Source organism: Danio aesculapii, chromosome 21 (genome assembly GCF_903798145.1).
Source record: "Danio aesculapii chromosome 21, fDanAes4.1, whole genome shotgun sequence".
Lineage (NCBI taxonomy): Eukaryota > Metazoa > Chordata > Actinopteri > Cypriniformes > Danionidae > Danio > Danio aesculapii.
In genome coordinates this window covers 15,230,916-15,257,287 of record NC_079455.1, presented here as the reverse complement: position 1 = coordinate 15,257,287, position 26,372 = coordinate 15,230,916, and the positions used below count along the sequence as shown (strand labels likewise).

The 26,372-nt window shown below is 37.0% G+C and overlaps 1 protein-coding gene across 1 annotated transcript; it reads left to right on the top strand.

Moving 5' to 3' along the window:
• The first annotated feature begins 955 nt into the window (after nt 1-955).
• Nucleotides 956-24,404, top strand: zgc:152891 (uncharacterized protein LOC767741 homolog). The gene is made up of 15 exons (XM_056446726.1): nt 956-1,049; nt 7,328-7,492; nt 10,950-11,163; nt 12,663-12,744; nt 12,824-12,913; nt 13,004-13,119; nt 15,855-16,027; nt 16,108-16,251; nt 16,335-16,538; nt 19,956-20,042; nt 20,123-20,292; nt 20,362-20,483; nt 22,671-22,771; nt 22,839-23,009; nt 24,071-24,404. Exons 2-15 carry the CDS (start codon nt 7,355-7,357, stop codon nt 24,248-24,250), a joined length of 1,992 nt encoding a protein of 663 aa, XP_056302701.1. The 5' UTR covers nt 956-1,049; nt 7,328-7,354; the 3' UTR covers nt 24,251-24,404.
• The last annotated feature ends 1,968 nt before the right edge of the window (nt 24,405-26,372 follow it).

The following is a 26,372-nucleotide window of genomic DNA, read 5'->3' as shown; positions in this document are numbered from 1 at the left end:
AATGTAAAATGTTAAAATGCTGTTTTTGTGAAAGCTTTAATGAAACTATTTCACATTTATTTTGGTCGTGCCAATATACTCAACTGTTTTGGATTAATGTTGAAGCTTTTATTGCTCATAATATTTTAAAAACACTTTCCTTGTCTTATAAACATGTGATTTTAGGTTATTATGTTAAATATCGCTTTTTAAAAGATTATGGTTTTATTATAAACTTTATTTTATTATTATTTTATTATGTAAATCTCACATACATAAATTCAAGTTTGTCAAAATCAAACCTCTGTTCATGGTGCTAGAAAAAAAGAGATTCAAATGTAAAATTGATTTCTGAGTTTAAAAATAGAAAAGCAATTAAAACAGTTAACTTCCTTTAGTTTAAGTTCCTTTAACATCGTAGCATAAAAATGTCTGTATGCATTTTCTGAAGTAAAAGTGCTTTTAATAACTCTTGTTTATAACTAAAATTTGAAAAAATTGTCTAATATATTTATATAATCTTTTACTCTCTGCTCTGTTTTTTTTTTAAATATAATTTATTCTTTTCTCATTTAATCCTTCTTGTTAAGGAATGTAAAGTGATTTTGTTGTATAATAAAACTGTACATGCTGGTTCTTGTTAATAAAGCAAACAAAAGCAAATTCTTAAAGCACGGAGAACCGGTCTTGTACCTAATAAAGTGGCCATGACACCGACTGTTACTAAAACGTTACGTTAAAACATTTAGCTTGGACCACATTTGTCAGAAATCAATACTGCGCGAACATAATTGTTTGATGTTCACATAACAATTTGCAGTTGATGCAAACTGAAATGCCAGAGAAACGTATAGCTGACGCTACTTTGTTTATTAGCTACAACATGACCACAGCACGTATCTCACGCCACTTCAGAACTCACGAGATATAATAACCATAACCACCAAAAAAATATCCGGAAGAGTGCATGAGATGGGTGACGCGCGCGCGATTGGCTGCAGGTATAAAAAGTGCTCAACTGAGCGCCAACAGTCCGCTTGGCTCACATCTTCAGTGAAAACAGTGGCAGGGTAAGTAGGCTACATGCAGTTGTATTTGTACTTTCATTTCTTTGTCGTTGTTTCTGGACTGATCATGTCTTTACCTTGTTGAACAATCGTGATACGATAACAATGGAGCCATGCGAAAAGCACTAAACTTTATAATAATCAAATGAAATCATGTTATATGGTAAAATCAAAAAGTGGATTAAGTCGGCAGTTTCAAAATGTTTAAAAAAGTGAAATGATTCTTACAAAACTTTTCATTTTGATTTAGTTGAGATGAAATGTAGATGCTTATTTTGGCAAATGATTTACAATTCAAATATGGAACGCAGCTTGTGCAACCTCTATATGCAAACTTGCAAATAACGACCAGAAAACATTGTTACTATCTTCTAGTAGCATCGCGACGACAGATTAAAAAGAATGAGTAAAATATGAAAACTTATTGCCTGGAGTGAGAAAAAATAAAAACAAATAAATATGCTATGGAGTTTATCTGATTCATGCAGTTCCATTTTATTTTGAAAATGCATTGTAATATTAATTGTTTATTCTTTTACACAACCCACTGCTAATTTGAATTAATATTGTTATACTGTTATTATTATTATTATTATTATTATTATTTATAACTATTGCTAATTATTTCTGATTTTAAGATGGGAGTGAATTTAACAATCTGTCACTGAATAAGATTTCAGCCTTCCTTATATAGACCATTTCAACGTGGTGATGTCATTGACCCATGAACATTTCCTTCTTGTTATTAAACTATTTCATAACTCTAACAAGAGGCAATTCAATCATAACTTAATGTTAAAACAACTATCATAACATTATTTATAAATATGTGGCTCCTTTTAGATTCTTGGAAGCTCTAGAATTAAAAAATGTAAAACAGGAAATACGTTTGGACCATTGTTTTTGTTTACATCCCTCAAAATGGTCCATAGAATAGTTTCCCAGATATTTTAAATTCATATCCCAAATGTGCTTTCTGATTTGTTTCCTTCTTCCTTTCCGCATAATTTTGATATGCTCATTTTCCTGCCACGTTCAGCTCTTGTGATATTAAAATAGCACTTCACTTTTTTTTTTGATAACGCTCCTGGTGTTAAACAGTTGAGTTTAAAGGGCACCTGTCATGCAAAATCTACATTTGGAAGCTGTTTGCACAGACATGTGTGTAAAATAATGTGTGCACAGCCAGCCATATTAGAGTGGTATAAACATATCAAGTCCCTTTTTTTAGCTTTTTTTATTGTAATGTTAAATCAGTGGCTCAGTGGTTAGCACTGTTGCCTCACAGCAAGAAGGTCGCTGGTTCAAGTCCTAGCTGGGCCAGTTGGCATTTTAGTGTGGATTTTGCATGTTCTCCCTGTGTTGGTGTGGGTTCCATCCAGGTGCTACGTTTTCTCCCATAGTCAAAGACATGCGCTATAGGTGAATTGAATAAACTAAATTGGCCATAGTGTATGAGTGTGTGTGATTGAGAGTGTGTATGGGTGTTTTCGACTACTGGGTTGCCGCTGGAAAGGCGTACACTGTTTAAAACATATGCTGGATAAGTTGGCGGTTCATATTCTGTTACGACCTCTGATAAATTAGAGATTAAGCTGAAGTAAAATGAATGTTAAATCATGATCTAAATCCCAGTGATTTTAAGGCTGGATTTCCTCTCCCACCAAATTGATTGACAGGCACTGATTATCATGGCTCAGTATTCTTCATACATATATATTTACCTGTGTCTTGCCACATTTGCTGCGAGTAGACATGCAAAAACCACACAAAATTAAACATACATGTTTGTGTGTACAACTATATCAAATAAACATTTGTAAACTTCCTGGTTCATTGGTAAGGTTATTGCACACTATGGATGTAACTGTATATGAAGATTTCTGATGCAAAAGCAACTAAACGCCACTTCCGCCAAAAATGAGCTAATAACATTGAGTGAATGCTTTAGGCACGTAGTACATGTTCAACAAATATTTTTGCTTCAAATCATCTAAATCACAGTGTCAGCCCATTCAGAAATAACAGTTTGTTTGCAAAAGCCTCTAAACGGCACTTGCCTTTGACAGCAAAAGCCGCTATGTCCAGAGAACCAATCAGGAGGTGCTTTTCGAATCCCATGTTTTTAATGTAGCAGCGCACTGATACGCCTGCCTTTATGAGGAGACTGTTTATAAAAGACAGAGTTTGATGAACTGCATGTGCCTGTCCGACTGTCACTGAATGGGAAATGAAAACGTGCCTTACCTCAAAACTCTGTGCATTATAAGAAAAAAAGAAAACATATTGTACAATCGAAAGTGTAGCATGCAGTCATAATTTTTTTTTGCACAGAGACGCTACATTGAATAAGTCAGATTTACTATACATTAAACGGCACCTCAGGTTCACAAAAGACGAAGTTGAACAAGATGCTGTTCTTTTATCCCACGTTTATGTTTATGAGGATAAACAAGAGACGAAAACGAGGATCAGTGAATGACAGCTTCTAAAAGTGTCTGAGAGACATCCCCTTTTTTGCACAGTAGCCTGCTTTGTGGTTTATTTGCTAATGTAAGCTATTTTTTTAATGATAAATATAATGTAGGCTATAAAACTTGAAATTATTTATATTACTTTATACTATATGTCTGATAAGCTTTTTCTATAAATGGACATTGCACAGGTATTGATGTTTCACAATGTTTTGCTCAGTTCTACTTGCAGTACACCAACATATTTGAATTGATAATATTTTTATAGTAGTTGCATTTTGCACATAGCATGTTAGGAAAGCTGTGGGCAATGGGAATACTTTTATTCACTTTATTTTAGCGTTTACACACTTAAAGGTTTTTTATCTGAATGTTTTGCACTGAAGCCTACATTTTACACTACATTATTTGAATCTAACAAGCTTAGTTTACAATGTCTGCAATGTTTACATTGTTCTACTTACACAGATATTTACAAATGTATACATTTATGCTACTTGCATTAAATCTAAATCCAAATATCAGAAATGACAATAGATTGCTAAGATTTAATTCATCTCAGTTTTCATATTATTGATTAATGCACTTGCTTGACAGATTTCATTCATTTATTTTCCTTTGGCTTAGTCCCTGATTTATCAGGGGTCGCCACAGCAGAATGAACCACCACTTACTTGACAGATTTATGTATTTTTCCTTTTAGGTGGTTTGTGTAATGTGTTTTATGTTTGGTAAAATAATTGCATCTTTCAACTAATTACACTCTTTTAGGTATAGGCGGATTTAGAGGTTTTTGCAAAAAAAGCACAAGTGGATTTAGCTGGTTTTGATGCAAAATAAAATCTACCTTGTTAAAAAACAAAGAATTGTCTAAAGTGACATTTGTGAAAAAAAGCAATTTTATTTACCAGCTACTAACCTTATTATTACCTATAAAATGATACTGCAGAACCTAATCAGAGGAGCCTGATAGAGGTCTGATGGATTTAGAGGGTTTTGCATCTGAACTCTTCATATGTACTCGTCCCAAAGCATCACGGTACAGGGCTGATGGTTCAGTACATGCACCCCCACAATGAATGCAGTTGGTCCACTCCAGATATGCCAGTCCAGTCACTGGAGATAGGCAGAGAAGACCACAGCAGTGCAACAACTAGGCAGCCGTTCACAAAGAACGCATCTTTGTGTCTGAAAACACAAGATCCAGCATTCAGAAATAGTTCGGCCATGTTGTCATGTGAATTTGGTACACAGAAGCTCGCGAGCAACTCTTGCCTTGCCTCTGAGTTCTTCTGATAGGTTCTGATAGTGTAAATGACGTTAAATGAGCTCCACTCATGACAGAGGTCCTGCAGAAGCAAATGTCATACATATCTGCCAACCGCATTTATATAGAAAAGCAAGTGAGTCTTTTTCTCTACACACACACATACACACACAAACAAGATTGAACAGTTGTACAGTTGTGTTGATCGAACAGATTCTCCAGTCAGTGCTAGCATTTTCATAAGAGATTTCAGTGTTGATGCTTACTGAATTTATGCAAAATTACTGTTTTTGTTGTTTGGAGACAGTTGGGCTCAGTCTTTGAAATTGTAATACGCTGTCTAATTAAAACATTTTATTTTTCATTATTCTGTTTGTTTTGCGTCACAAGTAGCTTTTCAGTTCTGAAGCAACACTTCTGCCTGTTCAAAATAAACAGAGAAAGGGAGCATTATGGATTTGTAATTATTCCTGTTGCACTGTACCCTTATCGAACTGTGACCCCAAAACCAAGGTACATACTGAACCATGACTTCAGTGTACTGTTACACCCCTATTGCAGACTGTGAATAAACTTTCATCCAAAATTTTTGCATGTTAAAAAATAGTTTGACCTTGTGTCAGTTGTATTGATACACTGCCTCTGAATCTTTGGTGTTACAAGATTGGGTTAAGTTTTTTCAGGGTTTTTTTTTTTTTGCATCCGAGAAAGCGTTTTGAGAGGTGTTTTGACAGATCAGAGCCACCTTACAGAGAACTGTGCACAAAGAGAACCACTGTTGTCGAATACTGTATGCTGGATTCAGTGCCTGGCACAATTCTCAGTATGTGTGTGTGCCACTGACCAACTGTGTGTGTGTGCGTGTATGTCTGTGTGATCTCTGTTCAGGATTCGTTTACGGATGAAAATGTGTATCACAAACATCAAAATTCCACAGATTTCCTGAAATAAACTTTGCATTTCGGGATAATCCCACACAGCTGTTTATTAAGAAGATTAACTCTCTTCCTCTTTGTGTTGCGTTTTGGATAAATATGATATTTTTCATCTTTCTTTTTTCTATTTTGAAGAATAACAAAGCATCACTGCTTGAATTGTTGTCTAGAATCAAATTCGCAGACGATGTTGTTCTGTTGGCTTCATCGTACATGGACCTTCAGCATGCATTGAGGCAGTTTTCTGTCGAGTGTGACACAGCTGGGATATCCAAGGCCATGGTGCTCCACCAAAAAAAGGTGGTTTGCTATCTCCAGGTTGGAGGAAAGTCGTTACCCCAGGTGGAGGAGTTCAAGTATCTTCAGATTTTGTTCACGAGTGAGGGAAGAATAAACGTGAGTTTGACAGGGAGATCGGTGCAGCGGCAACAGTAATGCGATCAATGTACTGGTCCATTGTGGTGAAGAAAGAGATGAGCAGAAAGGCAAAGCTCTCGATTTACCGGTCAATCTACGTTCCTATTCTCACCTATGTTCATGAGCTTTGGGTCATGACTGAAAAGACAAGATCTTGGATACAAGCAGCCGAAATGAGTTCCTTTCGCACGGCGTACTCTTTTAGATGGGGTAAGGAGGTCTGTCAGCTAGGAGTAGAGCTGCTCCTCCTTCACATCAAGAGAAGTCAGCTGAGGTGGCTTGGGCATTTGTTTCGGATGCCTCCTGGACGCCTACCTATGGAGGTGTTCCAGGCATGTCCCAATGGGAGGAGGCCTCGGGGAAGACCCAGAACACCCTGGAGGGATTATGTCTCTCAGCTGGCCTGGGAACGCCTCGGGATCCCCCTGAAGGAGCTGGAGGAAGTGTATGGGGAGAGAGAAGCCTGGAGTTCTCTCCTAAGACTGCTGCCCTTGTGATCCGGCCCCAGAAAAGAGGATGAAAATAAATGAATGAGGATTAATGAATCCAATTTCATTGCTTTGTTTTTTTTTTGTCAACAGACTAACTAATATGAATCAGACTCAGTCAGTGTGCAAGGTTTGTGTATGTGACAAATTTTTCCTATATGAATACGAAAAAAAAGCATACAAAAATTTCAGACTTCAGTGTGCAAAGACCTTTAATTTGGTATTTTTGACTCAGAAACTGGATCCCTACTTAATCCATGTCTGAAGCGCTGTGTGTGTTTGTCATTGTGCTGTGTTTATCTGACGTCTCGTCTGTCAGGAGAAGCAGACAAGTTGGTACAGTGGGCGGGGGAACCAGCTCATTTGCAATTAAACAGCTACAATATCCTCGGACCCCAAAATTGACGTTTTCAGCAGAATATAATAAATGATCTGATTTGTATTTTGGGCTGAAACTGCACTTAGAGATTCTGGAGACATCAAATATGTGTTTTAAATCTTGTAAAAGGGGAAAATTGTAACCCTTTAACAATTTTTTTTTAACCCATTTAGCCAATTTCTGGGTCTGGAAGGGAGCACTTTTAGGCCAGCTTAGCATAGCCCATTGTATTGAATTAGACAATCTCAGTTAAAAATTACCAAAGAGTTTTGATAATTTTCCAATATGTAGTTCTTTAGCTCACAGTTTTTCTTTCCACAGGCTGGTTCTTTGAATGTTTCCAGAAAAATGGATGGCTTTCATGTGACCGTTCGAACCTCAGCATTCCCTCTGTCAGGAACATACAGCAGTGTTTGGATTTCCCTGATTGGTTCTTTGTGCGAAAGTCCTCCAATCAAAGTGGAACAGCATCTCCTGCCTGGATCAGTAAGACTTTGAGCTTTTTCATGCAATTATTTAACAGCTTTTACAGGTTTAAAGTCTTCATAAATCAAAATATAAATCTATTTACTTTGTTAGCGCACACTTGAAAATGTAGTTAGTTTGATGGCTCGAGCAAATGATGGCTGGAAGGAGAGCTAAAATAAAACACAATTTAAATATATTTAAATTATCGCCCTTTCATATTAAAATAGCAACACCTGCAGCTGTTAGATGAACTACCGGAAACTTTTTGATTGTGCTCACACACATTCAAAAAAGTTATGTTTGCTGTTTGTTCAAACTACATATTTCAAATGAGCTGAATCAAAATAATTTTGAGGGGTTTTTTTTGCACAACTTAATTGTTTTATGTTCATTCCACTAAAACTTGTAAAAACCAGTAAGTTATCTTAATTTCTTCATATTGTCTTTACACAAATTGATTGTGTGGAACATTTTTTTACAGTTCATGTAACATATAAGGCACTAAATGTGATTCAAGGTGTCAGATCATTTATAGCAAAATTCCTTCCCGGATTAGAGGTAAAAAGAGCTGCAAATACCTTTGCAGTGAAATATTGTTAACAAACATCCATACTCCATCTATGATCTATGACTCCATCTAGAGTATAATAATATGCAGTGTTGGCAAGGTTATTTTGGAAAATAATGGGTTAAAGATGACAAAATACCTTCAAAATACCTTTCAATTCTAAATAAAGTACCGTAACTAATTAATATTTTCATATTAAGCTGCGGTCACACTTGACTTTTCCTCCCATAGACTTCCATTCATACGCACGCGAATGCGTCAGACTGGAAATGCAGGGTCATGCGTCAAGTTTCGCAAGTTGCTGCGGTGCAAAGTTCAAGCTTTGTGAACTGACCCGCGAAATCGAATCACTTGACTGCGTGAGACCAATCGAGGATCAAAACATGACCTCTCTGGACAGAAATTTAAAACATGGAGCAATCGCTCGCTTTATTTGATGTCTAATCATCTTGTTTAATCCCGCCCCTTTTCGTAGCGCAGCAAGACAGAATTTCGCACACACAAAGCCCAGTGTGACCGCAGCTTTACTTTCTGATTACTGAATTGATTCCAGCTGATATTAATTTTCAAAAACTGTAATTTATTTAGTCAACCGTAAAGAAGTAAAAAATTATTCACCACTTAAGATTAAAATGATTGCCTGGGTGACCAATTTTCTATCTCTAGAATCCAACAGGTTAAAATGGGAGGTTTTATTTCAGATAAAACGTGTACTTCAGTTGGAGCTCCCCAGGATTGTGTTTAATCTCTGTTATTATTTATTGTATATACAAATTCTTTTCATTGAGTTCATTTAAAAATAGATATTGTAAAGTATGCAAATTATACTGCTTTGGTGAGCCTTTTAAATGAAGAGAAGGAAGAACACGGCCCTGTTCTTGACTTCTTTTTAGACTGGTGTAAAAATTCAAACCTTTTCTTAAATATTCCTAAAACTGAGGAAATGTTTATCGATTTTAGAGAAAGCACAAAGCAAAACTCATCCCACATTAATTAATGGGGAGCAAATTCAGTTAGAAACAAATGCTAAATATTTGGGTGTGATGTTGGACAGTAAACTTAAGTGGGATGTATGGACTGACTTTAAGGAAAAAGCTTCAACAGAGAATGTACTTCTTAAAGAAACTATTGTGTTTTAATGTTGACAACACATTGTTGATCATGTTGTATAGAGCTTTTATTGACAGTACTCCAGCATATTGTGTGATCTGTTGGTATGGAAGCCCAGAAGAGGTTATTGGGGAAGGTGGTAACAACAGCCAGTAAGTTGTTGGGAATAAAACTAAAGAACATTGAAAGTATTTACAAAGAAAGAGTATTAAATAAGGCTATCATGATTGTCAATGATGAGAGACATCCTTTATCATACACCTTCCAATGGTTACCATCAGGTTGTCAATATTGTGTTCCCAGATGTGTAAGAAAAAGGACAAATTATCATTTATACCTCAAGTTTTTAAATTCCTCCTCCCTCAGTAGCAGTTAATAACCAGTAGATTGGATATTTATTTAGAGTAGGGGTACTGTAACGTGAACTGGGACGCTGACAAAGGAGGTGCGGATCCAAATGCAGGTTTTATTAACAGGATGATCAGGCAAGTAATAGTCAATACAGGGGCAAACCGATGTACACAGGAAATCCAGAGTCGTAGTCAACTATCAGGCGAATGGTCAGCACAGGCAGGCAGCAGGCAACGTAAACAAACAAACAGGGTTCAACCACGGAAGGCAAGGCAAATTCGTCATAATGTTCACAGTTCAGTATAACAAGACTCAGCCATGAGTGTCTCAAAACTAGCCATATATGTGAAGTGCAATCAGCCAATGGGCAGCATCAGCTGTGGGAGTGTAATCAATGGAGACTTGGAGCAGGTGTGTGTGTGTGTTGCATGATAGGATTTGTAGTTCATATACTAGCAGATTTGTAGCCTGTTAGCGATCTGCACAGGCTGGATCGTTGGTGACCATGACAGGTACCAGGTTTTTGTATGATTTATTTATATAAATGCCAAATATGAAATGTCAGATGTCTTTGTGAGTGTATGCTGCATATTATATTTCCCTACAGGGACAAATAAAGTTAACTAACTAACTAACTAACTAACTAACTAACTAACAAACTAACTAACGTTTCATTTAAAGACAACACAAAATGTAAGTTTCAATAATTGCGTATACCCTCGGTATACTCACTTGATTTGCTGATTAGACTTCCCTAATTTACGTGTATTCGCATCCCCTTTCACTGTATACCAAATGTTTTTTTTAACTCTCATCTTAATTTGTTGCAATTGGTGCATTTTTGTTTATATTGTGCGCCATTCTCTGCCCCCTGACGACCACAGAAGCTGAAAAAATTTTGTCAGTTTTTCGAAGTCAAATGAATGATGTCTCGCTGAAACGTTCGGGTAAAATTATAAAACAGCATAGGTGGGTAATAGTACACCACCTTTTATAAAGGACTACACCACTGATCTTAACAAATAAAGCATACTTAAACCAAATTGGGAAATGAAATAAATAATCAAATCAGCATATTCTGTGTCACTTGTTACTGCCCAACACTGCAAAATATAAATGTACTCTGCTCTTTACTTTTAATAATAAAAACACTCAATTTACCATAATTAATGCATGCATGTTTAATCATGTGAAGAGTTCAGATGCAAAAACCTGTAAGCGCCATCTGAAATTTTCTTCGAATATTAGCATTTTTCTCAGGCTCCCATGTTTTGATTCAGTAATTTCACTTTTATGTCAAAGAATAGGATATTTTCATCACTTTTAACATGAAATTACTGAACGTAAATGTAAGAGGCTGAGAAAATGCTCATTGTAGAAGAAAATTACACATGGCACTTAGAGGTTTTTGCATCTCAACTCTTCATATCTTTTTTTTTTAAACAGGCCAGTACAGTCGTCATAATTCCAGAAGAGGAAGTTGGCATTTTAGTTTTGGTGAAACTACGCCTCGAGGTTCAGCCTGGGTTTCCAGACCTGGATTGGCACTGCCAGGATGTGCTGGTGAGACGGACTTCTGAAGATTCAGAGATGGAGGTTTTTCCCTGCAATAAATGGATCCGAACAGCAGATGGTAACATTGCACTTCGGAATGACAAAGGTGAGCTGTTACTGTTCCCACTGATTAAAATCAGGTAATTTATGGTTTAGTAATTGTTCATTAAAGTGCCACACCTATGCTGTTTTAAAGGTTTCTCATTTTAAGAAGTGTCTTACTATTATGTTTAGATCTAAAACATATACATATACATACCTTCAGGTTTTTTTTTAGGTTTGTGTTTGAGTAATATGTGAAATTAATTTTATTCAGTGAAAGCTCGGTAACATTTGTTAGGATTGTCCGGCGCCTCAGGAGGGGAAAGCAGTTCCACACCAACACTGTTTACAGTGAAGGTGGGGAGCTGTTAACCTCGACTAGGGATGTTGTCGGACAGTTGAAGGAATACTTTGAGTATCTCCTTAACCCCACTGACATGTCTTTCATTGAGGAAGCAGAGACTGGGGATGCAGGGGTGGACTCACCATCACACAAGCTGAGGTCACTGAGGTAGATTGCGAGCTCCGCAGTGGCAAAGCAGCAGGGGTGGATGAGATTCACCCTGTGTATCTTAGGTCTCTGGATATTGTGGGGCTGTCTTGGCTGACACATCTCTACAATATCGCATGGAGGTTGTGGACAGTACCTCTGGACTGGGCAACTGGGGTGGTGGTTCCCATTTTTAAGAAGGGGGACCAGAGGGTGTGCTCCAACTAAAGGGGATCACACTACTCAGCCTCCCTGGGAAAGTCTATGCCAGTGTACTGGAGAGGAGGATCTGGCTGATCGCTGAACCTAGGATCCAGAAGGAACAATGCGGTTTTCATCCTGGCCGTGGTACACTAGACCAGCTCTATAGCCTCACCAGGATGCTAGAGGGGCTCATGGGAGTATGCCCAACCAGTTCACAAGGGTTTGTGGACTTGGAGAAGGCATTTGACCATGTCCCTTGTGGCATTCTGTAGAAGGTGCTATGGGAGTAGGCGCTCTGTTAAGGGCCGCTCGTACCTCTATGAACAGAGTAGGAGTTTGGTTCGCATTGCCAGCAATAAGTCAGACTTGTTTCCAGTGCATGTTGGCCTCCGGCAGGGCTGCCCTTTGTCACCAATTCTGTTCATAATTTTTATGGACAGAATTTTAAAGCACAGCCTTGGGATGAAGGGGGTCCGGTTCAGTGACCACAGGATTTCATCTCTGTTATTCGGAGACAATGTTGTTCTGTTGGCTTCATCAAACATGGACCTTTAGCAATTTGTATATAATGGCTTTGTATGTAACGGCTGGTATGTACATTTTATCACAAACTTACATACAGTAGGTTAACCCAGGACATATGACTAGAATTTCAGTGGATTCATTTCTGGTAGTTCACATTTCTTTCTGTTGGGAAACAAATCCTACATTTATCAAGCAATGCAGATTTTTTTTTACATTTACAAACTGCACAATGCAATAAAAGCAGCATTATAACTTAACATAAGTTATAACTGGCTCACTTTTAAATGTTTCTTTTACTAATTTCATATCAAAATATTTCAATCTTTCCCAAACATACCTATTAGTGTGCTTGAAGAAGGAGGAAACATTAGAAGTCCTAACCAATCACAGGGAGAGGGATCTCCAATATAAACAACAACTTATCAAGTAAACCATTTTCACCACACATTAATTTGACCTTCTGTACCCTATTGTTTAATAAGGAAGCTGTTTATTTCATCTGTAGATGGGGCACATTTGTTGAAGGTGGTCCTCACTGTATAGCCATGACCAGTGTGGCTGATCTAGGACCTAATTTGAGCTACATCCGGAAACGGTATGGATTTGTTTTATAACAAACTGGTTTGATTTTAATTCTTTACTATATCATCTAAACTGAATTTGACAACGGCATTTTGTTTGTCAGCCCAGTTACCAATGTGCACTACATAAAGGGTTTTATTGAGAGAAGAACATCTTGGAGAAGCCTACAGGAACTGGGGACAGTCTTCCTTTTCAGTGGAAGCGAGAACATGATTGCAAGTATGCCAACAATTCAAATTTAAAACAGAATATAAATATATATCAATGAAGAATGAATATACTCACCGGCCACTTTATTAGGTATACATTTGTAGTACCATTAGGCCGGTCACAATAATCAATATATCTTATCGTACAACACATGGACATACTGTAAGCTCAATCATTTTTGGGCATGTAATATAAATTATACATACATACGGCAATACATAAAACCCAATTCTAGCAACATTTTAGCTGATTTACAACATCTCTACTAGAGGTGTCAGTGTCAGTATGGTTAAAAAAAACGCTAAAGTATTTACTATCAATTACTATAGTATATGTTCATGTGGGTGTCTGGTAGCAGATATTGCAGCCTCTGTTACTTTTTACCTTGCACTTTTTTGTTAACGCTTATTATTATTTATTCAGAATATGCATTCTGATTCCAATGCCTAATTATTAAAATGACTATAAATAAAATATTCTTAATAATAAAATATGATGTGTTCTTTGGAAGAGTGTGCTTGCATCATGATATTATAATGTCATTCTGGGATTATATATATATATATATATGAGTTTTAACAATGACAATAATATCGTTTATCGCAAAATATTTTGGTGCAATATATCGTACAACAAAAAATACTACTAAGTACCATATTGGACCCACTTTTGCCCTCAGAACACCTTAATTCTTCGTGACACAGGTTCAACACTGCAAAATGTAAATATACTCTGCTCTTTACTTTTAATAATAAAAACACTCAATTTACCATAATGAATGCATGCATGCTTAATCATGTGAAGAGTTCAGATGCAAAAACCTGTAAGCGCCATCTGAAATTTTCTTTGAATATTAGCATTTTTCTCAGGCTCCCATGTCTTAATTATATTATACTATTAGAACTACCCTATTTAATCCATAACCTATAGAAGATAAAAATAGTATTTAATAGTTACATAAAAAAACAACATAAAAATAAACAGCATACAAATTAAAAGCCAGTTAATGTTAAATTAAACAAATGAATAATGACCTGAAAATGATATGGTTGTTAGACTGTTGCACTTTTTTGTGTTGTCAATTTGCTCATGTTTATATAGTTCCTATTGGTGTGTGTGCACCATTGTGTGCAATCATGTTTGTATGTTTATAACCACCTCCGAGGATAATAGGGGTCGCGAGCCACTGAAATTGTTATTTTGGTGGTTGTGGGCTGAAAAGTTTGCGAACACCTGCTCTAGGGGCTCTATTGCAGAAATCCTCAAGTTGTTCTCTAGGAGAATCATATTTAAACATTCCAAAATATTTTTGACCCCTTAAAAACCCTAGCAGACAAGAGTTTGATTTTCAGCAGTTAGGTTTTTATAATCGTAAAAAACGAGGAAATAATATTAGTAATGATGACCAGATTTAATATGAACAAAAAAATTTGGTTGATTGACTTACAGACTTAATCTAGTAAGATTTATATGTAAGTAAAATCTGGACTGTTTTTTTAAATCTCGTTGTTTTTGAATCCACAATCACATATTTTACATCAAATACAACAGTGCATCTCAATCTAACTTTGACTTTTGTGTGATCCAATATATGGTCTGAACACAAACTGCCGACAGTTTAAATGAAATTGTAAACATTAGAATTTAGTGAACTCAGTGTCATGTTCAAGAAACCAGTCTTAGATGATTTGAGCTTTGTGATTTGTGCTATCTGGCAGAAATAACCATTACTAGATTTACTGTTGTCAGTTGTTGCAAAGAGGGTCACAGTGTGCCAATCAATGTCTCTCGCAAACCAGTAAACTACAATCATGCTGAACCACTTACACAAAGCAATAGACTGATCTATGATTTCATATTGTTTACACCAAATTCTGCCTCTACAATCTGAATGTGACTCATCAGACACAGAAACTCAGAAAGTCTTTCATCCCCTAAGTGATTTGTAGCCTCAGTCTGCTATTATTTCTGCTGCTGTAGCTCGTCTGCTTCTTGGTTTGATGTGTTGCGTGTTCAGAGATGCACTTCTGCAGACCTCAGTTGTAACAAGTGGTTATTTGAGTCACTGTTGTCTCTTTATCAGCTGAACCAGTTCTTTATCTCTGATCTTTAGCATCAACAAGGCATTTTTAGCCACAGAACTGACACTCGCTAGATGTTATTTCTATTTCAGACCGAACTCTGTACACTCTAGAGATGGTTGTGTGTAAAAATCCCAGTAGATCTGGAGATTCTGAAACACTCACCTTCAATATCACCTTTCTTTCAATTCGATTCAATTCACCTTTACTTGTATAGCGCATTTACAATGTAGATTGTGTCAAAGCAGCTTCATGTAAAAGATCATAGTAAATTGAAATAGTGTAGTTCAGTTTTTAAAGTTTAAGTTAAGTTTAGCTCAGTTCAGTGTGGTTTAATATTCACTAAAATTTCACCAATTGGCGAAAGTGAAGAAGAAAAAACCAGGCTCAGATGGGTACGCCCATTTCTCCACTGGCCAAACATCTTGTGCAGAGCTGCAGTCTAAGTCTTTCTTTCCCATTCTGGTGCTCAGTTTGCTCTTTAGCAGGTCATCTCGACCACGTTAACATGCCTAAGTACTGAGAGTTGCTCGCTTGTGATTGGCTGATAAGATTTTTTGGGTCAAAGAATAATTTAATACCTAATAAAGTGGCCATTAAGTGTACATATAGTTTATACACATAAATACTTCACAAACTATTTTCTTCTGAATTTTCTCACAGACTATGTTCAGGCTCACTGGCAAGAGGATGCGTTCTTTGGATATCAATGCCTCAATGGCTGCAATCCTCTATGTGTCAGACAGATCCACAGTCTGCCACCTAACTTTTCAGTCACTTCAGAAATGCTGAAATCTTATCTGCCAGAGGGCTCAACATTGGATCAAGAGATGGAGGTGTGCTTGTGTGGATTTATGTTTTGCATTTATTATCATTTTGTTACACAATAGTGAATCTTTGTGACTATTTTGCACAGAAAGGATGTGTGTATCTTCTGGATTATGAAGTGCTGGATCAGCTGCCTGCTAACACCATCAATGGCAAACAGACTTACTTGTCTGCTCCTTTGTGTCTGCTGCATTATAACCAACATGGAGAACTAAAGCCCATTGCTATACAAGTAAGCACAATTTTAGTCAGCACAAAAATCAATTTTGACTGAATATTAATGGTAAAATGAAAGTGACAATCGTAATTTTTCAGCTTCAGCAGGTTCCTGGTCCACAGAACCCTGTTTTCTTGCCGTCCGATGCCCCACCAGACTGGTTGTTAGCAAAGATGTGGGTCCGTAATTCAGATTTCCAGATTCATCAGCTACTTTCACATTTCTTTCGGACTCACCTTTTAGGAGAAGTGTGCTGTACGGCCACACTTAGACAGCTGCCTGAGATTCATCCTCTATATCAGGTACAAACTATAGAGAATTCATCATGGTTCATTGTTTTTCTGATTATTTTTAATGCTGTGTTAAAAATGTGTTTTCCACAAACTCAAAGTCATGAAAACACTTAAATAAATAATGCTAACACTTTAGTTTAAGAACAAACTCCCACTATTAAAGGTGCAATAGGAAATCTTGGGAAATGCTAATGTTAGCCTGATAGCACTGAATTATCTTTGTTTCCTCATAAAATGGCCTTCTGAAAGCATGAATGCTCAGTAGACAACATCTCTACAATACATCATGAAACATGACCAGAGAGAAAACATTATAGTACAATTAGTAATTACAATACCAATTTTTAGGTATTATTAGGCTGTTAGGCATTAGGCTGTTGATGTTCTCAGTCTGAATTTTTCAACAACAATCATTCAGAAAACGTAGCCCTATGTACATTTATGGAGATTTATGTAGCCAGAGCTATGTATGACTGCATTTCGTCTTTAAAATGAAAGCTACAGGGGCGGTATGATGGCGTTCCTATTCTCACTTACCAGCTGACCGCACTTACCTCCGTATGGACGGCTTTCTTACTCTTACCAGTTTGACAAGTTAGCTTGACACGTACGCCGGCGGACTTGAGATGCAGAGCGGAGTTGACCACAACGACAGGGTTCCTTTGAGTCTGTTGAAGAATGGTTCCAGAAAGCAGGTCAGACAAAAACAAAAGCCAAAAAATAAAATAAACCAGTAAATAACAGAGTGAGAAGGTGGTTAAATCTGAAAAATGTGGGGGCTTTTCTTTTTTTGGATTGCTTTTCAAAACACTGCGGTTGGGTTTAGGAAAAGAGTGGGCGGGTCAATCTGTGCTTTTTAAATATTATTGGTTGGGTTTAGCGAATGGGGAGGGTGGGGGGAATCGATCAGTTGGTCAGTTAGTATGTCGACAGTGGATTTACACATGAACAGCAGGCGTGAATTGCACTCGTGAGAGATTTTTGAGATCTGAAAAAGCGTACAAAAACTGTAAAAAATAAAACGTAGCTCCTGGGACATATTTTTCTGTCTCCAGAAATGTATATAGGGGTACGTAATCGGAATGAGCCTGGGTTGGAATTTTTTCTGCATGAACAGGGTGCACAGAGGTATGCAATTACGTATTTTAAGAGGCAGGTAGGACAGCCTGTTGTAATGCTTGTAAAGTCAAACCAAATGTTGTGATTGGATGAATGTTTCTTGGTCCTACACCTTCCACAGAATATTAAAATACACATAAATACATTTATCGGGCGTCACGGTGGTGCAGTGGGTAGCACAATTGCCTCACAGCAAAAATGTTGCTGGTTCGAGCCCCGGCTGGGTCAGTTGACATTTCTGTGTGAAGTTTGCATGTTCTTCCCATGGGTTCCCTCCAGGTACTCCGGTTTTCCCCACAAGTCCAAAAACATGTGGTATAGGTGAATTGGGTAAGCCAAATTGTCCATAGTGTATGTATGTGATTGAGTGTGTATGGATGTTTCCCAGTGATAGGTTGCAGCTGAAAGGGCATCCGCTGCATAAAACATATGCTGGAAAGGTTGGCGGTTCATTCAGCTGTGGCGACCCCAGATTAATAAAGGGACTAAGCTGAAAAGAAAATAATGAATGAATGAATACATTTGACCACTTTATTTAAGGATTGTTATCAGGATGTGAAGAAACTTTCAACCAGATTACAAAAACTGTTTCTGAAGACAATAACCTATTGCACCTTTAACTATTGGCTTATTACCTGTCTATTATTAAGATATTAGCTGTTTATTACTATATAAAGTACATATTCGCCACAATCTTATTCTACAACTCCAATCCTACCAAATATCTAAACACATCTAATACTTTACCAACTACTGTATAAATAAGCAACTACTTGATAGTTTATTGACCTAAAAGTCTTTATAATTGTCAAAATAGTTTGACCAAAATAAAAAATGATAATTAATTTAGTTATTATTTTGTGAACACGTGTCTATTTCGTTTTTATATATTTAATTTCAGTTTTAGTAATTAAGGTTTAGAAAAGAATATAAACTGGTCAAATCATGACCAGCAAAAACAGCTTAAACCAGCAAGAACCATTTTCATTGATTCTTTTTCTTTTCAGCCTAGTCACTTTATTAATCAGGGGTCGCCACAGCGGAATGAACCGCCAACCCATCCAGCATACGTTTTAAGCAGCAGATGCTCTTCCAGCTGCAACCCCTCACTGGCAAACACCCATACACACTCAAATTCACACTCATACACTACGGACAATTTAGTTTATTCAATTCAACTATACCACATGTGTTTGGACTTGTGGGGTAAACCGGAGCACCCGGAGGAAACCCACACGAACACGGGGAGAACATGCACACTCAACACAGAAATGCCAACTGACCTAGCCAAGGCTCAAACCAGCAATCTTCTTACTGCGCTGTCCGCATAAACCATTTAAAACAAGAAAATATGTCAAAACCTTCATAGCATATGCTGTTTTTTAGGGTACTCGGATTTGAAAAGCTTTGAATAATGAACCTTTATCTGTGAGGTACAATTGAGTTTAAAGCTTAACTACATATAAAAAGTAGCAGGCAATGTTAACGAACAAGAACAGAATTCAGAAAGAAAAAAATAAGCAAAAACAAAACTTGAAAAATACTTTAGATGGGCAGGGAATGGAACAAAACAAACAAAATAATAAGAGTTGCAATGTAAAATCCAGACAAAACGAAAGCCTAAACACAAGAGGCTTATATAAGGAACACAGAGCTGAACACTATGTAAATAAGGGGAGAAGAGGGTTCTGGGAACTAAAGTTTGGTCAACACAACATAGAGGCATACAAACAGGTGCTTCTAGTCTTCGTACAAAACAATAGTTATGAGAGAAAAGCATTTTCTTAAAGGGAAAAATGGGATTCCATATGAACCTAAAATATTTAGAGAAGTTATTTGAAAAAAAAATGTTAATAAGATATTCTGTGGTCTAACTTTTTAAACAATTGACTTTAGATTAATTTTGTTTAATTTGTGTAACATATTACAACATATTGTTGTATGGTGAAATGTGCAATACTGCTTAAACAATCTATTTGTACAGTTTTTTTTCTATATCCTATTCAATTGTTTCCTCTATTCATTTATAATATGGTCTTTTAAACTATGCGGAAGATATAAACTATGCCTGAAATTGTGTTGATGGCCATGTCCAGGTCCTTTGTGTTCATGTTCAGTTTTATTAACTATTCTATGTCTTGTCCTGTCTTGTATTTATTACATAGCATTTTTTGCACATAATATTTGTACACATGGGGTTTTCACTTAATTTCATTGTACTTATAAAATGACACTGCAAATTCCATTATATTCTAAAAAAATTTCCTAACATTATAATCAAATAAGTAATTTGTTTGTTTGTTTTAGCTCTTAATGCCTCATATCCGCAGCACTCTTCAGATTAACATTCAGGCTAGAGCGACTCTTCTAGCCGCAAATGGTGTTTTTGACAAGGTTGGTGAGTTTATTCTTCTCTGTTTATTCTTTGAAAATAAATTAATTACTGTAATGTCCATTCTGTTTGTTGTCTCTAGTCAGTAGCCTGCGGTCTGAAGGCAATACCACAGCTTTTTACTCGAGCGACCCAGCGTCTGCGCTACAGCTCTCTGTGTGTGCCAGACGATGTGAAAGAGCGAGGACTGGATGCTCTGCCGCTCTGTTATTATGCTCAAGATGCTCTCAGAGTCTGGGACGCTTTACACAGGTACTTGATCCACAATGTATGAATCGGAATCTTGAGGTTTGAAGTGATCTCATGATCTTTCCTTTTCAGGTTTGTTGTAGGCTGGACTCACTTGTATTACTGCAGCGATGAAGATGTCCAGAGTGACTGTGAGCTGCAGAATTGGATTGGAGAGATCTTCAGGGAGGGTTTCCTTGGGCTCACTCACTTAGGTGCGCAATAAGATTTATTACACAATTTGATTTGTATAAGTGTCTATTACATGACAATAGTTTGTAATATCTATTAAATGATGTGAAGATTCATAGAAGTGCAATTCTTATATGCAGTGATCTGCAGGCCCAATTTAAACTAATACATTTTAGTTTTAAAACATTGTTTTGGAATGAAAACGACCTACGTTTATACTGGCGTTTCACCTAGCGTTTCTAAATGGATCTCCATCCACACTACACCACTGAAAATGCACATCACATGACCACACATACACTCGGCATACACTGTACCGTATGCGGAGGTCTAAGCTCCAAGCAGTCAGCAGGTGCTTTAAGCACACCTCCCCAGGTGAGAGCAGTGCACGTCAGACAGTTCATCAAGGATATACCACTGGATCTCATCTCACTATAGTTGTTAAATGTAATATTTAACGTAAACTTTGAAAAATGAACTACACTGTTTCAATTTTCTATAATATTTTATGTGAAGCTGCTTTGACACAATCTACATTGTAAAAGCGCTATACAAATAATGGTGAATTTAATTGAATTAATATTTAATTAATCTTGTCTCTATCTAACGACTCTTCAGTCTTTTTAATTATTACTTGTTGTCAGGTAACATGTTTTGGCTGATCGCAAAGATAAGTTAATATATTAATTTATGTAGTAACCACGTACACGAATTCTGCACATTTGACTGATTGCTTGTCTTTATTTCATTTATTGTATAAACTTGTTGTACGTTATACTTTTATAATGGCAATTATTGATTATTAAAACTGATATTCAGCAAAAAAGACAGGGTATGTTTTGTATTTTCAATGAAAATAATGGATGCAGTAATGCTATAGGCTCCATTTTGTTCTAAATATGCATATAATGAAGATGACGGTCATATAAATAAGCTACACAATGCCTCAACATTTTTGGTGTCTGTTCAGTTCTTAATATAAAAATTAAAATAGGCAGTTCCTTATATCATGTTTTCATTTTATTGTTAAGAAAGGGAAACAACATAGCCAGGATGATGTGAATAACGTTATAATGTACACTGTTCCCTTTGAAGATTTACCCGACGTGTCTTCGCGAGTTTTCCATATCAAACTTGCAAAGTCTGAACTTACAAGAAAAAGATGCAAGACTGAATTTTGTGTACTTAATGTTGAGAAAAGGCCTCAATCAGATGTCTTTCAGATGTCTCTGTTTTCCCCCATCCACACTGACTAACAGCGTTTTTAAACAAAAACAGCCTCTTCAGCGTTTTCAAAAAGCTCTGTTTTTAGGGCTTGAAAATTCCGGGGTAGTGTGGAAGAAAGGCGTATCCATAGCAAAACTTATGCGTTTTGAAACTAAAATGTATTAGTGGAAACGGGGCCTTAAAGAGATAGTTCACCTAAATTTGTGCACTTGCACCATTTGCTCACCCTGGAGGGGTTCCAAAACCTGAAGTTTCTTTTCTTTGAGCATTCTGCTGAACACAAAATAAGATGTTTTAAAGGAAGTTAAACGATCAATAACCATTGCCATTCATAGTACATAAAACAAATACTATAGAAGTCATTGGTTACCGGTTTCAATCTCTATTTAAAATATCTTCTTTTGTAATCAATAGATGGAAGAAAGTCAAATACGACAGTTTTGGCTGAACTATCTCTTTAATGCAAAATTCTCTTTTTTTCTGAGGCAAGAAAACCTCCAGAATACACTTCTATATGTTTATTTAGTCTTTAATCAACCTGTCTGTAGATTTCAATAACAATACATATATTTAAAGCTTGCTTTCCCAAATTCTTTTCCCCACTGGCACTAAAACGAAAAATTGTACGAAAAATTTCCACGTCAGCATCTCCTGCATAAATGTTTTATTAAAATCTGTATCCTGAAGCTTTTTTAAATCAAGGAACGTGTTCATTCATTTTAAAACGTAATTATTAAAAAAGTAATTTTAACTAAGAATAAGAGCTACAGTATTCTTAAATTGAATATTCAGAGTTTAAAGAAAACATTTGATGTTTCACTTGTATGCTTGACTATGTTTATTAATCATGGAGGATAAGATTTTCCTCTTCATTATCTCAGACACTCTTACATGTCATTGAGTCATAAAACCTCACATCAACGTCATTTATTCTTCACAGACATGAAAAATGCATATAATGATCTTCATATCATGTTCTCCAGGAGTCCCACAATCCTTTCAGACGGCAGCTGAAATGTGCAAGTTTGTTACGATGGTGATCTTCTCCTGCTCAGCGCTTCATTCAGCCGTGAACTTCTCTCAGGTATCTTCAGTTATTAGTACATGTTCAAAAACAGGAGCAGATTCACTAAACCCTTTTTTCTCCCCAGCTGGATTTTAACCTTTGCATACCAAACACTCCAGCGACAATGTCTCGTCCCCCATCTCAAAACAAAGGCTCAGTGTCTGAGGAGGATCTTTTGTCCTTCCTTCCAGAGGTCAACTCCTCCTGCCACGTCCTTAGTGTCCTGTCTCTTCTGTCACAGCCTGCTATTGATTATGTGAGTATCCACATGAAAAAAGCTATCTGTATAGTAAGCAATATAAAGATTTTGAACTATACTATAGTAGAGTACTTGGATTTAATCTGTTGTGGCAATTCTATAGTTGCTGTGGTAAAACAAAAACTATGGTCATATAAACAACCTACCCAAAGCACAACGTTTTCTACGACTATAGGGTAACTTATACCACAATACACCACAGTTTACTGTAGTAAAATCGTACTATACTGCAGTGTTTATTATAATTTAGTATTAATCAGATAACCATAGCATTCATTAACAAAGTTTTGTAAATACTATAATATGTAAAAGATCATCATAAGGTTGCCATACGTTAAAAGGATTTTAAATGCAAGACGTGGAGGCTAAGCAAGGGTGGTTGGATCCTTTAACACACAACAACCGTTGATTATGCTGCTTACTGTTCATTTGCCAAGTTATAGACAAGTAAAATCTAGTTTTGGTCCTTGCAGTGCAATATTTTTACAGTTCGTATCAGTTATGACACATTAGATCTCCTAGTCCCTGCTTTGAATCAGTCACGGCAGACAGAGAGGGAGCGCACACAAGATAGAGATTGTGTGTGTGCATGTAAATGACACTGGCATATCTAATAGCTCATAGTAACATGTATTAGATACCTCTTCGCAAATATTTTTGAGCATATTTGTGAGTTGGTTAACCAACATCAGCTCCCTGAATGCTAAGGTTTGAGGGAAGCACGTTTATTTCGAACTGTGATCAAAACTGACTGGAACCACCTGTGCATTAAATAAATTCATTTTTAAATAAATGCTGATTTATCTTCCCACTAATCAGAATCAAGAATTTCAACAGACCATGGAGTAAAAACAGTATAAAACACTTTTTTTAATAATTATTTTTAGGGGTTTTTCATCTTTAATTTGGATAGGATAGTGGAGTTTATAGATAGGAAAGTATTGGGAGTAGAGAGAGTGGAAGAGTTGGCAAAGGACCCGGGTTGAATCGAACTCGGGTTGCCGTGAGCATCATGATGCTATATGTGGTTGTTTAAATAGTCATTGTTTTCTCTTTAGGTACCCTTGTGCCATTATAATGAGTGGTACTTCCATGGTGGTGCAATGGCCAAGCTTGTGGAGGACGTCCAGAAAGAGCTGAAGATCATAGCGAAAGACATTGCAGACAGGAACAGCCAGCTGGAGTTGCCCTATCCTTACTTGTCTCCAGACTACATCGAGAACAGTGTGACTATTTGAGTTCATGGAATCATAAATTGAACAGTTAGAGTGTAACTGTAAGGCCACTTGTTTACAGATTGGCAAATTGGGCCCTGTTTATTCTAGTTTTAAGAGGTGTGTTTGTCAATCTGATCATATATTGATGCAGCTAAATACACATGGAAATCTGAAATGTTTTGTGATTGTCCACTTTGGCCACTTATAGAGGTTGTATTTTATTGTATTTATTTAATTTTATTGTATTTCTATTGATACGGAAATTTGGGCTAGTACAGACAAACTATAGATATACAAGCCAGTTTACTCTCATTAAAGACTGTAGGAAAGTGCAAGGTTCATTATGGCCGACACAATGAAGGAAGTCTAATTTCCAGTCAGAAGAGCCAATGAGCTTATTCCACACGGCTGCCATATTAAATAAACGAAATCGAGGCTGCGATGGAAAGAAACCCAGAAGTATAGGATCAGCACTGTAGCATTGCAACAACATGCAGTAGACTACACACCTCCAGCTGTTGCCATGATTTCAAAGTATAAATGTGGTGTAGACATTCGGCTTAGTTCCTTTATTAATCAGGGGTCGCCACAGTGGAATGAACCGTCAACTCATCCAGCATATGTTTTACGCAGCGGATGCCCTTCCAGCCGCAACCCATCACTGGGAATTATGGTGTAAACATCACTTTAATATCATTGTTAAGCTTAATTTAAATAATTAAAATCATATTAGGCATCAAACAAAATCACAATCTCTTTAAGAGTAATACGCTTAAGTGTCCGCCCAGGCTTCAGATCATGGCACAAGGTAAACACTGTGGGAACGCTTCCCTGCTATGTAACCCAGTGAGCAATAAAACGATACAGTCCTCTGTAGCACACCCTCGTGTGGTCTGTAATAGTGTTGTCCCGGTACTGACATTAAAAAAATATGTCCATTTCCCGCTAACATTTAACCACTTTTGAGCACGTTGTTAAACACCAATGATTTGCCATAGCATTCACCAGTGAAATGGTGGGGTTTTTTTTCAATTTCAGTACCGAAATTCAGTATCCTGACAAGTCTAGTTTCAAGAGTTCACACTCAGCTCATGATTGATTATAAAGCTTGTTTGACATGCTGTCCCGGGAGAGAGCGCTGGGCTCATAAGATCCTCGAGCCCGGGGCTCCCTCCCATTTGCAAGGCGAGAGGGGAAATTAAGCTCATGTAGATCTCGAGAACTCCCCTGCTGTAGTAGCTAATGAACTGATAGTGATTGCTCTTAAGAGATAACTACTTACTAGATTTGGATTAGTCAATTAACTTAAGTTGCATGCTTTTGGACGGTGGAAGGAAACCAAAGAACCCAGGGGAAACCCCCGTGAGCACGGGTAGAACATGTAAACTCTGCACAGAAACATTGGCTAGCTTGGTGTGAGACAACAGTGCTAACCATTGGGCCATCGTGCCACTCATCTAGGAAAAGAGGAGGAGTAGGGGTGGAAGGGGGGATTCTTCAAAACGAAGATGGCTATCATATGGAACTTAGGGTATTTATAGTGGCCTAGAAATCATCTGATTAGGGAATCATAAATTGAATAATATGGGGCCGGCTGCAAGCAATCATAAGCACATGATCCTCTTAAAATTAGTTTATAAATAAACTTATCATAGTTCACAAGTTTATTAACTTGAGTTTGATAAATGGCATCTAAAATGTGTGTTTGGGAAAGAAAACGTTCACTAACTAGTGCAATTTCCCTTAACTAAGCTGAAAATAAGGTCTGAAATCCCTTTTTATTTTCACTATCCATTCAAGAACTATCCATTCAATCCATTCAGAACAGACCTTCGGGTCACTCGGAAGGCGGTGAAATTATAAATTTGTGTCACTTTCTCTTCACTGATAAGATATATAGCCAGGTACAGCCTGGTACAGGTTTTTTTTCCCACCGCAGCCTCGATTTAGCTTTTAAAATGGCGGCCGCATGAAATCAGTCCATTGTCAATCTTTACAGCATTGTGGTTCTTTAGGGGAGGGGTTTGTGCAAATGTGCTAATTCTGTCATTTGAAGACTACAGCATTCTTGCGCTGTATCCCTTCCCATAACATATCGTCTCTTTCCATTGTCGTCTTTCAGTTTTGCTCTGGGTTTTGTCTC

Bases quoted from the DNA above. Each gene is read 5' to 3' on its own strand.
- zgc:152891 (XM_056446726.1), top strand. From the start codon at position 7,355: ATGGATGGCTTTCATGTGACCGTTCGAACCTCAGCATTCCCTCTGTCA. The intron at 20,293-20,361 runs GTACTTGATCCA...TTTCCTTTTCAG, and splicing joins GTCTGGGACGCTTTACACAG to GTTTGTTGTAGGCTGGACTC. The intron at 23,010-24,070 runs GTGAGTATCCAC...TTTTCTCTTTAG, and splicing joins CACAGCCTGCTATTGATTAT to GTACCCTTGTGCCATTATAA.